General features: G+C 41.6%; 1 protein-coding gene across 1 annotated transcript in view; it reads left to right on the plus strand.

Moving 5' to 3' along the window:
* Positions 1–2,515: 2,515 nt before the first annotated feature.
* NLRP14 (NLR family pyrin domain containing 14) overlaps positions 2,516–14,405 on the plus strand; it is a 51,727-nt gene continuing 39,837 nt past the window's right edge. The window contains exons 1-4 of the mRNA XM_044260247.1: positions 2,516–2,807; positions 3,577–3,648; positions 7,177–8,770; positions 12,109–12,273. Of these exons, the coding sequence (XP_044116182.1) occupies positions 2,516–2,807; positions 3,577–3,648; positions 7,177–8,770; positions 12,109–12,273 (2,123 nt within the window). The remainder of the gene's footprint in view (positions 2,808–3,576; positions 3,649–7,176; positions 8,771–12,108; positions 12,274–14,405) is intronic.

The following is a 14,405-nucleotide window of genomic DNA, read 5'->3' on the forward strand; positions in this document are numbered from 1 at the left end:
AATTTAGGAATGCCTTCACAGAAGAAGAGCAACACCAGACAGTCAGCATCTGTTTTCCTCTTCCCAAAAATATAAACAAAGGAAGACCATAGAACAAAAAGAATAGTTCCTTCCAGAATAGCATATAACCTTTGGGAAGGAGGCCAGAGTATATGGTACTTTCTGTCAGAATTGTAGACCTCCTGGAGTAGTAGAAACCCAATAGGATTCAAAACCATACAGATCTTGGCTTACAGAGACACCCAGAAAGGCAAGAGGGAATTTGAAGAAAGTGTGGGTTTATGAAATCAAAGGGGAAAGAGAACATCAAGAAGTAAGGCATTGTGAAAACAACAGTTAGTGTAGTATGGCACCCTGTAAGTTAAGTGTGTACATTAACTTCTAATATTTGCAGAAGTAGGGACTGTTTTCTTATAGATATGACAGTTGAGTCCAAAAATAAATACCTGCTGGGTTTTGCAACAGGATGGTAATTGGTATAAGTTATCTCCATGGAATTCTGGTTGCAAAAGTGAGATTGCGGTGGACTGTGGAGGAATAATAGGTTATGTATAGAAGACTCTGAAGAAGTTTGAGCATGAAGCAGCAGATGTGGAGTAAAGAACATTTATGTAAGACTAGATTTGCACATGTTTATATGTCAGTGAGAAGGACTTAGTGGTTAGGGAGAAGCCTTTTGGTCCTTGAGAAATTACAGTGTTCCTTTGAAGATTCCTCAAATGTATTCCTTTTTGTTTCTTTTAAAAAACTTACTATGGAAGCTGTTTTGGTCACATCCTAATCTAGAATCTAGTATATTTCTGCAATATAGTTAAAACACACACACACACACACACGCGTGCGCACAAAACCAAGATCCTAAAATAGCTGATTGCTCCCTAATTACTGTAGGATCAAGTCCTGATTTACTATGTAATTTTGAGACAATTCACTTTCTGCTTAAGAAGTAAAATCCTTCTGTACATTTTTATTTCCTTCCTCTTCCTTCTCCAGGCCCATTAGCAAGATTAGAGGAAGAATTTTGGAGGACAGAAAGATCTCTAGAGTTCTGTCTGTACCACTTACTAGCTCTCTGTAGCCAGTTGCTCAAGAGATGAGACACTTGAGGACACCATGTAAGTGATTAACTGGAAGTGCCTGTGCTGAATAAGAAACTGAGTAAGGCTCTTAAGCGGCTGATAAATAAGAGGAAAACGGGCCTCAAAATAAGAGGATTTGATTGTATTTGAAGAACTGTTGCAGTAGGAGGGAGGGCAAGAAATTGTTATCTGGAAGGTATTAGGAGAGAATGTGTTAAAGGTGCCTGCGGGTTAAGTCTGAGTAGTCCTTGCTGATACAGTCAGGAGTGAGAGCATCAGAATGAAAAGTTGGAGTGGAACATGGTCACGGGAGCTGCTGTGAGAGAATGTCAGTGATGTGAGAGAATGCAGTTTTGGGTGAGCTTTAACGCAGAACACATCCAGAACGTGTAGTACTGGTGAGTGAGTGTGAAAGGAGCTTGTGACCTGGGAATGCCGACCCTCAGTGGCTGTGTATGGATTTGTGACCAGCGATGACAGGACAGAAAGAGGTAGATGGTGGCATATTCCAGTTGTGCTTCAAAAGTAATAGTGTGTTGGGGGGGGAGGCATAACAATGTTTTATGGGTTGAGGTATGGGTGAGTTTGGGGAGAGAAGGCATGGGAGGGTTGCCAGTCTTAGGAGTCTGGTCTGTGCTGGGTGATAGATTAACTCTACCTTGTTTCATCCATACCGCAGTTCTCTGGGGGTGATTCTGATCTCCTCTCTTCAGGAGAGTCAGCTGAGGCTCGGAGAGATGAATTGCCTTCATTTCTTATGGCTCATAAGTGGTGGGACTGGGGGTAACTTTGGGAAAGTGGAAGAAAACTACACTGATCTGTATTAGAGGAATGTTTTTATTACAGTAGTACAGGGGCCAGTAAGTACTGAGCCTAACACTGGGGCTTTCACCATTTGTTTGCAGAATTCATCTATATTTTTAAAGGCATTTCATTTTCTAATTTTTTCTATCAGTCCTGTTACTCATATTTTTAATGAACTTGCTCTTTATTTTTTTAATTACCTTTAGCTCTTTTCTTATTAACATACATGTATTATTTCAGGAGTACAGGTCTATGATTTATCAGTCTCACACAACACCCAGTGCTGACCACAACACCTACCCTCCCCAATGTCCATCCAGCCACTCCATCCCCGCCCCCCACAGCAACCCTCAGTTTGTTTCCTGAGTTTGAGTCTCTTATGCTTTTTCTTTAAGGATTTATTTTTATTTTAGTGTGCAGGGGTGGGGGAGCAGAGGGAGAGGAACAGAGCCTTAAGCAGACTCTACACTGAGCGCGGACCCCTACACGGGGCTCCATCTCCCAAACCTGAGATAATCACCGAGCAGAAACCAAGAGTCAGACCCTCAACTGACTGTACCACTCAGGTGTTCCACTCATGTTCTTCTGACTGTTTTTTTCTCACTGAAGCCTGAATATTGATCCATAGCAAGATGACAGATGGGTCGTCATCTTCCTTCTTTCATGATTTTGGACTGCTGTTGTATTTGGAGGAGCTAAACAAAGAGGAATTAAATAAGTTCAAGTTACTTTTGAAGAATGAGACCGTGGAGCCGAGGGGCTGCCAGATACCCTGGGCTGAGGTGAAGAAGGCCAAGCAAAAGGACCTGGCTAGTTTGATGAAAAAATATTATCCGGGGGAGCAAGCCTGGGATGTGGCTCTCAAAATCTTTGGCAAGATGACCCTGAAGGATCTGTGTGAGAGAGCAACAGCAGAGATCAACTGTGAATGATGCTGGGGACTGATCTGGGGCTGGGGGAAGGATGTGCTTCCTGAGGCCCATCAACAAGGTTCTATAAAAGGGACTTGGGGATTACACCATTGTTGGATCATTTGAGAAACCCTGAGGAGACAGGAGGGTTCTGAGTACTATTACTCAGTCTGACTCCATTAGCTGGGGGTAATTCATCCATCTTGTACCAGTTAGAATGATTGAAGCAATTGAATAATAAGAATTGTCCCATCTAGTGTTCCTTTGCCTGAACTGCAAATAGTCATAGGCTGCATTAAATTTTAAATAACTTAGAATAGGATTTAAAATCTTTGCTAAAGTATGAGGAATGGGTAAAATATCAAGGGGCATAAGCCATGTTGTTGTTGTTTTTTTGCATTCCTAAGTATGAAATATTACAGACCTCAAAAATTTCTTTCTTATATTCTTTTCAAGGCCTTACACCTACAAAGTTGTATTCATTATTTCCCAGGAGCCTCACCATATTCCTGGAAGGTCCAGGTAGACAGGAAACAGACTTAGACTAGAGTGACAGGATGGTGGGAGGGCCTGGCAAGAGGTCCTGCTCCAGTGCTGTTGATAACACATCACTTTTCCCTTAGCTAAGCTGTGGAGTCTGAAGCTCTCTTGGTTCCCATTTTCTTAAGCCCAGATGTCATAGAATTGGACCAGCAAGGACCATTCTAGCCCCTGTTCTACCTGTCACTAAAGCTCCCCTTGTCCTTTGGTAAGTTTCATGATCCTGTTGGAACCTGTCACAGGGACAGCCCAGACCATGGGACCAGACGATGCCAGGACACAAGAGGAACAAGATGGTCAGGAGACAGTGCAGGGTGAGTAGACATGTCCTCTGTTTTCAGATTTGGAAATAAGTATACTCTGAATCCCCTTCACCTATTCCACCCATCCCCCCTGGTAACCATCAATTTGTTCTCTATAGTTAAGAGTCTGTTTCTTGGTTTTCCTTTTTTTTTTATCTTTTTCCATTTATTTTGTTTCTTAAATTCCACATAGGAGTGAAACCATGTGGTATTTGTCTCTCTGACTTATTTCACTTAGCATTATATTCTCTAGATCCATCCATGTTGTTGCAGATGACCAATTTTCATTCTTCTTATGGCTGAGTAATATTCCATAGTACATACACCACTTATTTATCCATTCATCTATCAATAAACATTTAGGAGCATCTATGTCTGGCAATTGTAAGTACTGTTACAATAAACATAGGGATGCACATATCTTTTTGAATTAGTGTTTTCTATTCTGTGGCAAATACCCAGTGGTGGAATTACTAGATCATATGGTAATTCTATTTTTAATTTTTGGAGGAACCTGCATGCTGTTTTCCATTGTGGCTGCACCAGTTTGCATTCCCACCAACAGTGCATGAAGGTTTCTTTTTCTCCATATCCTCAGCAATATCTGTTGTTTCCTGTGTTGTTAATTTGAGCCATTCTGACTGGTGTGAAGTGATAACTCAGTATAGTTTTGATTTGCATTTCCCTGATGTTGAGTGATATTGAGCATCTTTTCTTGTATCTGTTGGCCATCTGTAGGTGTTCTTTGGAGAGTTGTCTGTTCATGATTTCCATTTTTTAAAAAAATTGTTTTTAAAGATTTTATTTATTTATTTGACAGAGAGATCACAAGTAGGCAGAGAGGTAGGCATGGGGGGGGCAGGCTCCCCACTGAGCAGAGATCCTGATAGAGGGCTCTACCCCAGGATCCTGAGACCAGGACCTGAGCCAAAGGCAGAGGCTTAACCCACTGAGCCACCCAGGTGCCCCCCAAATTTTATTATTAACATATAATGTATTATTTGCCCCAGGGGTACAGGTCTATGAATCGTCAAGTTTAAACATTTCACAGTACTCACCATAGCATAACCTCCCCAATGTCCATAACTTAGCCACCCTATCCCTGCTCCCCACCCCCCAGCAACGCTCAATTTGTTTTGTGAGATTAAGAGTCTTATGGTTTTTCTCCCTTCCAATCCCATCTTTTTTCATTTTTTCCATCCCTACTCCCCACAACCCCTGACTTTGCCTCTCAAATTCCTCATATCAGGGAGATCATGTGATAATTGTCTTTCTCTGATTAACTTATTTCACTCAGCTTAATACCCTCTAGTTCCATCCATGTTGTTGCAAATGGCAAGATTTCATTTCTTTTGATGGCTGCATAGTATTCGTGTGTGTGTGTGTGTGTGTATACACCACATCTTCTTTATCCATTCATCTGTCGATGGACATCTAGGTTCTTTCCATAGTTTGGCTCTTGTGGACATTGTTGCTATAAACATTGGGGTGCATGTGCCTCTTCAGATCACTACATCTGTATCTTTAGGGTAAATACCCAGTAGTGCAATTCCTGGGTCATAGGGTAGCTCTATTTTCAACTTTTTGAGGAACCTCCACGCTGTTTTCCAGAGAGGCTGCACCAGCTTGCATTCCCACCAACAGCGTAGGAGGGTTCCCCTCTCTCCATGTCCTTGCCAGCATCTGTCATTTCCTGACTTGTTAATTTTAGCCATTCTGACTGGCGTGAGGTAGTATCTAATTGTGGTTTTGATTTGTATTTCCCTGATGCTGAGTGATGTGGAGCACTTTTTCATGTACATGTCTTCCCATTTTTTTAAGATTTTATTTATTTATTTGACAGATAGAGATCACAAGTAGGCAGAGAGGCAGGCAGAGAGAGAGGAGGAAGCAGGCTTCCTGCTGAGCAGAGAGCCCAATGTGGGGCTCGATCCCAGGACCCTGGGATCATGACCTGAGCCAAAGGCAAAGGCTTTAACCTACTGAGCCACCCAGGCGCCCCTTTGTCTTCCCATTTTTAACCAGATTATTTTTTCAATGTCGAGTTGTAGGTGTCCTTTTTTTTTTTTTTTAAATGTTAAGTAATCTCTACACCCAACATGGGGCTTGAATTTACAACCAAGAGTCAGTCACATGCTCCACAGACTGAGTCAGCCAGGTGCCCTGAATTGTAGAAGTTCTCTATATAGTTTGTACCTTTGTCAGGTACATCCTTTGCAAATATCTTCTCCCATTCAATAAGTTGTGTGTTAGTTTTGTTGATTTGTTTCCTTTGCTCTGCAGAAGATTTTTATATTCTTGCGGTCCCAGTAGTTTATTTTTGCTTTTTGTTTCCCAGGCCTGAGGAGACATATCTAGGGAAGGGAATACTTTTTTTTTCTTTTCTTTTCTTTTTTTTTTAATATTCTTCAGGCTATGATTCAATGTTCATTTCTATTAATGTTTTACTATAAAGCGGATTATTTTGATCTGTGGATTCATATGTATCTTCAGGTCCTCCATATAGTCCTCTTTTTTTTTCTGTAGAGGAAAAGTACAAAGAAAAAATTTCTTTTTTTGTTTTATTTAATTTCAAGTTAGTTAATATACAGTGTACTATTAGTTTCAGGGGGAGAAATTAGTGATTTATCAGTCGCATATAACCCCAGTACTCATTACATCAAGTGCCCTCCTTAATGTCCTTCACCCAATTATCCCATCATCTCACATCCACCTCCCCTCTAGCAACTCTCAGTTTGTTTCCTAGAGTCCAGCATCTCTTACAGTTTGTCTTCCTCTCAGTTTTCATATTTTTCCTTCCCTTCCCCTGTGTTCACCTGTTTGTTTTCTTTTTAGATTTTTTATTTATTGACAGAGAGATCACAAGTAGGCATAGAGGCAGACAGAGAGAGAGGGGGAAGCAGGTTCCCTGCTGAAGAGAGAGCCCAATGCAGGGCTCGATTCCAGGACCCTGAGATCATGACCTGAGCTGAAGGCAGAGGCTTTAACCCACTGAGCCACCCAGGCGCCCCTGTTTTGTTTTTTAAATTTCACATATGAGTGAAATCATATGGTATTTGTATTAAGAGAACATAATCTAATTTTTACTTTCTACTCCAAAGTCATCCTTCTGCATGTTCAGTTTTGTTTTTTCAGTTTCTTATGCAGGTTTTCTGTTTGTTTTACTTACATTCTTATCTAAACCAGCTGCACTTGGGGTGCCTAAGTGGTTCACTCAGTTGAACAACTGCCTTCGGCTCCGGTCATGACCCCCGGTCTTGGGACCAAAGCCCACATCCGGCTCCTTGCTGAGCAGGAAGCCCGCTTCTCCCCTGCCTGCCATTCTCCCCTGCTTGTGCTTGCTCTCTCCATGTATTTCCCTCTCTCTCTGTCAAATAAATTAAAAATTTTATAAAAATATTAAATAAACCAGCTGCACTTTGATTTGAGCCGAGTAGAGTGTAATTTTGTAATTCATAGAATTTGCCTTGATCATGTATATCTTTGGGTTCTTGTTTTGTTTTGTTTTGTTTTGTTTTTCCCTGCTATATTCTGACTTAGGTGATGGAACAGAATACAGAATCCAAATAAAGGAAAAATTTTGTATCATGTGGGATAAGAAGTCTTTGTTTGGAGAACCTGAAGATTTCCATCTTGGAGTTGCTCAGGAAGATCAAGAACTGTTGGAACATCTATTCGACGTGGATGTGAAAACCGGTGAGCAGCCCCAGACTGTCGTGCTCCAGGGGGCTGCTGGAGTTGGGAAAACAACCTTGGTGAGAAAAGCAATAGTAGATTGGGCCCAGGGCAATCTCTATCAGCAGAGGTTTAGCTATGTTTTTTATTTCAATGCAAGAGAAATCAACCAGTTGAGAGAACAAAGCTTTGTTCAAATGGTATCAAAGGACTGGCCCAGCACGGAAGGTCCTATTGAAAGGATAATGTCCGAGCCAAGCAGTCTCCTTTTTATTATTGATAGTTTTGATGAACTGAACTTTGCCTTTGAGGAACCTGAATTTGTGCTATGTGAAGACTGGACCCAGGTACACCCAGTGTCCTTCCTTATGAGTAGTCTGCTGAGGAAAGTGATGCTCCCTGAGTCATCTTTATTGGTGACAACGAGACCTACAGCTTGTAAGAAACTAAAGCCTTTGTTGAAGAACCAGCGTTCTGTAGAGCTGCTGGGTATGTCCGAGAGTGCAAGAAAGGAATATATTTATCAGTTTTTTGAAGACAAGAAGAGGGCCTTCCAGGTATTCAACTCACTAAGAAGCAATGAGATGCTTTTCAGCATGTGCAGAGTCCCCCTGGTGTGCTGGGCCATCTGTACCTATCTGGAACAGCAGATGGAGATGGGTGGTGATGTCTCATTAACCTGCAAAACAACCACCACCTTGTTCACCTGCTATATCTCTAGCTTCTTGGCACCAGTAGATGGAAGCTGTACTAGTCTACCCAACCAATCCCAACTGAGGAGCCTGTGCCACTTGGCTGCCAGAGGAGTGTGGACTCTGACCTCTGTGTTCTACAGGGAAGATCTCAGAAAGCATGGGTTAACTAAATCGGATGTGTTGATTTTCCTGGACAGGAATATCCTTCAAAAGGACACGGAGTATGAAAATTGCTATGTGTTTACCCACCTGCATGTTCAGGAGTTTCTTGCAGCTATGTTCTATGTATTGAAAGACAACTGGGAGACCAGGGACCGTTCCCTTCAGTCATTTGAAGATGTGAAGCTATTGCTTGAAGCCAACAGTGGCCAAGATCCCCATTTGGCACAGATGAAATGCTTTTTGTTTGGCCTTTTGAATGAAGATCTAGTGAAACAACTGGAGACAACTTTGAACTGTACAATGTCGCTGGAGATAAAAGGGAAGATCCTTCAGTGGCTGGAGATCCTGGGGAAGAGTGAACATTTTCCAACACAGTTAGAATTTCTGGAGTTGTTTCTCTGTCTGTATGAGACTCAAGATGAAGCATTTATAAGCCAGGCAATGAAACCTTTCCAAAAGGCTGTTATTGATGTTTGTGGGAAAGTCCACTTGCTTGTGTCTTCATTCTGCCTGAAGCACTGCCAATGTTTACGGGCCGTTAAACTGTCTGTAACTATGTCATGTGAGACAATGTTAAACTCAAGCTGCCCAGCTGCACTTTGGTAAGTGGGGGATGCCCTGTCCTGGGAGTGATGGAAGAAAATTTCACCAGAGAGAGGGGAGGGGACTTGTTTAGCTGAGGTCCCAGAGCCAGGATTACCTTCAGAGTTGCCCCACCTTGAGGCAAGGAGGCCAAACACCAAAACCCATATTGACCAGTTGTGGCTACCGATGGGAAAAGGACAAAAACTTGCCTGAAATGACTGTCTTGGCCTGAGGGCAATCTCAAAAAAGGGGAGTGGCTGACAGCAATTACCTGGCAACCCTCTTAACAACTAGAAATAATCTTTAGTCCTCAGGGAGGCATGTGACCTAGCACAAAGTTGGATCCACTGTGGAACATATATTTAACTTTTAAAAGAATGCACTCTAGAAGGACTAGAGACCAGGAATTTCTTGCTGAAGCTAGTTGACACAGGGCATCTGTCTGGGCTCTGTTTCTCTGTAAGCTACCAACCTAGCTCACCTTCCCCATTGCCTAGACAGAGTCATCCTTTGCTTTGTAGTTCATGAAAGGTCTCAGCCCTTTAACACCTAACAGGAGAGTCTGATTTGGATAAGAAATAGTAGGAGCTGAATGAATATTTTGAAAGAATAAATGAATCATTAGCATTTGAAGCCTATTTTACCTTCTTCCCTTCCATGAGTTCCTTTTCTGACTCTATCGGTCTATGTCTAAGGGAGGAATTGAATTATGGGATTATCTCTAGATTTAACTGAAATTGAGGGCTTACTGTGTGACATATAGTTGTATAGCACATGGGATATTTAACCAATTATCCAATTTGATGCTGGTCAAAAGCATATCTCTATTTTTGGGATTACAAAACTGCGATTCACAGTAGTTCACCTATAAAGTAAGTGTACCATTATTGATTCAAGCACACATCAGACAGTAGCTAGCTTCAGCTTGACACATACCCAACAGTGTTCTGAGTCTCAACTCAATGCATCTCAACAATCCCAGGAAGATGCTGTTATTTCCATTTTACTAGTAAAAACCCTGAGGTACTAAGAAGATATCAACTTGACTGAGGTCAAACTGATTAAGTCCTTGGTTTTCTAACTTGACCCACGTTGCCTCACTACCATTACGTACAGTTGCAGAACCATGTCTCTTATAAGGACCTACGTATTTCTTTTCTGCTGTGGGAGTAGAATCATGGGCTGGGATGCTGTGATCTTTACTGTCCTTGGGGTATTATAAATAATCTCGTCTGTTTTCTCAATTCTGACTTAGTGGTTCTGATCAGAGCTGTGATTTGGACCCAGTGCATTAGAATGTATTTTATGCCTAATAATATTAGGAAGGCATTCTGGCTATTATATTGCTAGTCCTCATGCTGCCTTCCCCTCACCTGTGTCCTAGTGTTACCTAATATTAGAGCTGGCATTGTTGCTAAATTAAGTCTGAGAACCCAGTGCTTTAAGAGGCACATTACAGGTGGGTTAGTGTCTTCTATAATATAACAATGTTGTAAATTTAACAGCATCTCTCCTGTTCACCATTATATCCTATGGCATTTCTACATAGTAAGCACTTAAATGCTTGAATGATTTATTACCTAGTTTTGTCAAATTTAAGACCTCAGGTGATATACAGACAGCACCCTGCAATGTTATTCAATCCAAGGTAAGTAAGATATGGGAGAGTCAGTATTTATTGAGTAGTGATGGAGATCAGGATATGCCACCCCTAAATATGCCACTTTTCCACAAGAAGTATTTTTTAAAGAGTTTATTTATTTATTTGTCAGAGAGAGAGAGAGTGCGCGCGAGCACAAGCAGGCAGAGTGGCAGACAGAGGCAGAGAGAGAAGCAGGCTCCCCACTGAGCAAGGAGCCTGATGTGGGACTTGATCCCAGGACCCTGGGATCATGACCTGAGCCAAAAGCAGTGGCTTAACCAAATGAGCCACTTAGGCATCCCCATAAGTACTTTGAGCTGAAGGCATATGAGTTCCTGAAATGCCTCACCTGCCTAGAAGCAGAGCCTCCAAAAAGAACTCAACTGTCTTAAATCCCCTCCCTGAAAGCAATTTCTCTACTTTCTTCTTAGAGACAGAAGTTGACCCCATAACCAGACAGACACTGTCATGATAGTGACACTGTCACTATCATGTCTCATCTTTTTTCTTTAGGGTACATTTATCTTTCCAACAAGTTATTTGTTTTTCCAGAAGTGACTTTTCTCCCCCTGCCTTTTTCCTGCTAAATTAACTATATAAACTCCAAATTCTACCTACCCCTTTAAGTTACTCCTCACTAATTTCACCCATGTGTATCCACAATGCACATGCTAATATAACTGGGATGCTGTTCTCTTATTAAAATCTGTCATTTGTCAGTCCAATTTACCAGGGCCCCTCTAGAAGCTAGGAGGGCACAAGGAAAAAGATACTTCTTCCCTCTCCTACAGCAGCTGTTTGTGTAAAGCAACATGCTAGATTTTTATATATTTTAATATGAATAGGGGCAGCTATCAGTTGTAAGCATTTACAGTGGAAAACATTTGCCAAGCGTTTTCTATAGATTGTCCTACTGAATCTTCACAGTAATCCTAAGAAATAGATACCATTACCTTCATTGTTCAAAGAGCAGCAGTGGAGACATATTAACATAAGTTAGTAGCACTGCCAGAATCACCCATGTTAGCGAATGGCAGAGTTGGGGCTCAGGACTGTTTTGTTCCAGAGCTTATGCTTATAAGGCTATCTGTTTTCCTCCTTATTAACCTTTGTTTATAAGAAGCTTATTGAAAGTATGCCTAATACTTACAAATCTACAGAGTGCTTTTGTGTGTGCACTTAACTTGACTATTAGATCCTCACAATCCCCTGAAGGGAGACAGAATTCCCATTTCACAGATGAAGAAAGCTCAAAGTTCATAGCACTGATGTGATTTACCTAAAGTCAGGTGTCTAGTACACTGGAGAACTGCAGCTCATAACCTGTGGTTCTTAACCTCCACCCCTGTGTCTGGATCTCTACCCACTACTCCTATACTCACTCTTTGTGGTCTTAGATTATTTTTCTTCTTGATACTGGCTTTTTGGATATTTGAAGACCTCTGTCATCCTTCCTAAGTCTCATCCTCCAAAACAAAGTCTCTCTAGTGTAACTTTGTGTGTTGAGGGGGTGAGGGAGTTTTTGAGCAAACAAAGCCTCTTGGAGTGCCAAGAGGAAGACTGTTGGGGGACTGTGCCCATGCCAGGCTGGCAATGGTGCACTCGCCATTTCCAGAATAGCTTACTTCCACCTGATACCATCTTCTGAGATTTGCATGGGCTGAAAGAGCTACACCTGTCTTGTTTTTTTTTTTCTTGATTGTTTAGGCAAAGGGATGGTGGTCACATTACTCATTGCTGGCAAGATCTCTGTTCTGTGCTTCATACAAATGAGCACTTGAGAGAACTGGAACTGTGTCATAGCAACCTCGGTGAATTAGCCATGAAGACTTTTTATCAAGAACTGAGGCATCCAAACTGTAAACTACAAAAACTATTGTAAGTTCAGCATGAGAACACTTTGTGGAGTTATTTCAACTTCTTTCTTTGGCCCACCTCTTGCTGCTACTCATTAGGTAGATCCAGTAATAAATACTTAAAATCCTCTGTGTAGAATACTCTAAGAACACCACAGTGGAAATCTCTGGGGATGTGGGGGCATAACTAGCTTCTTCTGGGAAAGATTGCATGGAGTGTAGCAGCTGTCGACATCTGGGTTTTGAGGCTTGATAAGGAATTTCCTAGATGAACAACAACAAAGAGATAAGGCATTCTAGGCAGTTCAACAGCAATTTCAGAGGTGAGTTCTGGAGCATACTGTTTTATTTTTCTATTGAGTAGTTTACTTTTAATAAAATACACAGATGTGTCTCATTTTTGTTTTGTTTTATTTTGTTTTCTGGGTTTTTTTTTTTTGATGATTGTGTACATCTAGTGAGCAGTATTCAAAATAAGATAGAAAACATATCACCTGAAATTTCCTTCTACCTACTTCTGTTCAGTTTTCTTACCCTATCCAGTCTCAGCAACCCCTTTCTAACCTTTTATTGCTATAGGTTAGCTTGTTCTGTTCCTGTAAATGACTGAGATTGTTTCATATGGCCAGTATGTACTTGTTGTGTCAGTATTCTTTTGCTCAACATGATACTTAAAAAATTGTACCCATGTAGGTAGTTGCATGCTTCAGTAGTTCATTATTGATACACCTGCCATTGTATGATAGACCGACTCCAGCATTCTCTTTTGAATAGACCCTTGGGCTGTTTCCAGTTTGGCGCCAGTTTCCAGTTTTCCTTCGGACACATTTTTTTCTGTGTGACACAGGTTTTCATCTCTTGGGCTAGTATTTCGGAATGGAATCGCTAGTTCCATTAACTTGTGTTAACTTGTTGGGAAATTGCCAATTAGCTCTTGAGAGTGGTTGTACTATTTTTCAGGCTTACCAGCAGTATAGGAAAGTCCCTGCTGCTCCTCATCCTTGCCAACATTTGCTATTTCAGTCGTTATTATGCCTTAATTTGCTTCTACAGACCCTATCACTTATTTATATGGGCTGGTTTACACATCTTTCCCCTTGTCCACTGACTGTACTGGGAGCTGGAACTGATCCTACTTATGCCTGTACTCAGTGGCCATCCATTAGTGCTCGTAACTTGTGCATAATCGGTGCTCAGGAATATGTACCGAGTGCTGAACAAATCATTAATACTGGAAATTGATGTTCTTCTTTGAGATGGGCAGGCTTCCCCCTAAGTATTTTCCTTGGAACCTCCATGTTTTTAGTGAGATTGTCCTTAGGTTCCAAGTAATCAGATTTGGCCTGGTTTTGCACGTAGATAAGTAGGTGACTGTGCAGAAGTCCTGATTAAGGGGTTCCAGGAAATCCTCTTCGTTTGCCCCCAGACATCTCCCCTACATTTCCCTTTCCATGAATGTCACCAGTCTAAACCCCTAACAAGAGCTATTGCCTTCTTTTGGGCTAAATGGATTCCTCTTTTAGAATGTGAGGGCTCCATGGGGGACGACACCATGAAGGCAGCTTAGTCTTTCCCACCAGAGAGTGGCCTTCCTTTCTCAAGTCCCTTTTCCTTAACACATGAAATTACATTTTCAGTTTGCATTTAATAAGTACATTAGGCATTTTTTAAAAAGATTTTATTTATTTATTTGGCAGAGATCACAAGTAGGCAGAGAGACAGAAGGAAGCAGGCTCCCTGCTGAGCAAAGAACCCGATATGGGGCTCGATCCCAGAACTCTGGGAGTCATGACCTGAGCTGAAGGCAGCGGCTTTAACCCACTGAGCCACCCAGGTGCCCCTATATTAGGCATTTTTATCAGATGATGATGGCTAGTGCTGTAAATAGGTGAAAGTTTTGTTTTCTTATGCCTGGCCTGAAGGAGGGTGAGGGTGAGGGGTAGGTGGTAGACAAAAGAGGGGAGAGGTGATACTACAAAGGGATGTTTTGAACAGTTAGCAGTGTGAATATGCTGGGCATTGTGGGCTAGCAGAGGCACTTAAAAAAAATCAGATATAGCTAACAGTGTCTGAGTAGCAGATAACTAGGAAGAAAGATGGGTGCATTTAATTTAGCTTTGGGCTATCTCTGCACATCTAACAGAGTCCACGAGA

Source organism: Neovison vison, chromosome 7 (genome assembly GCF_020171115.1).
Source record: "Neovison vison isolate M4711 chromosome 7, ASM_NN_V1, whole genome shotgun sequence".
In the NCBI taxonomy this organism is placed as follows: Eukaryota; Metazoa; Chordata; class Mammalia; order Carnivora; family Mustelidae; genus Neogale; species Neogale vison.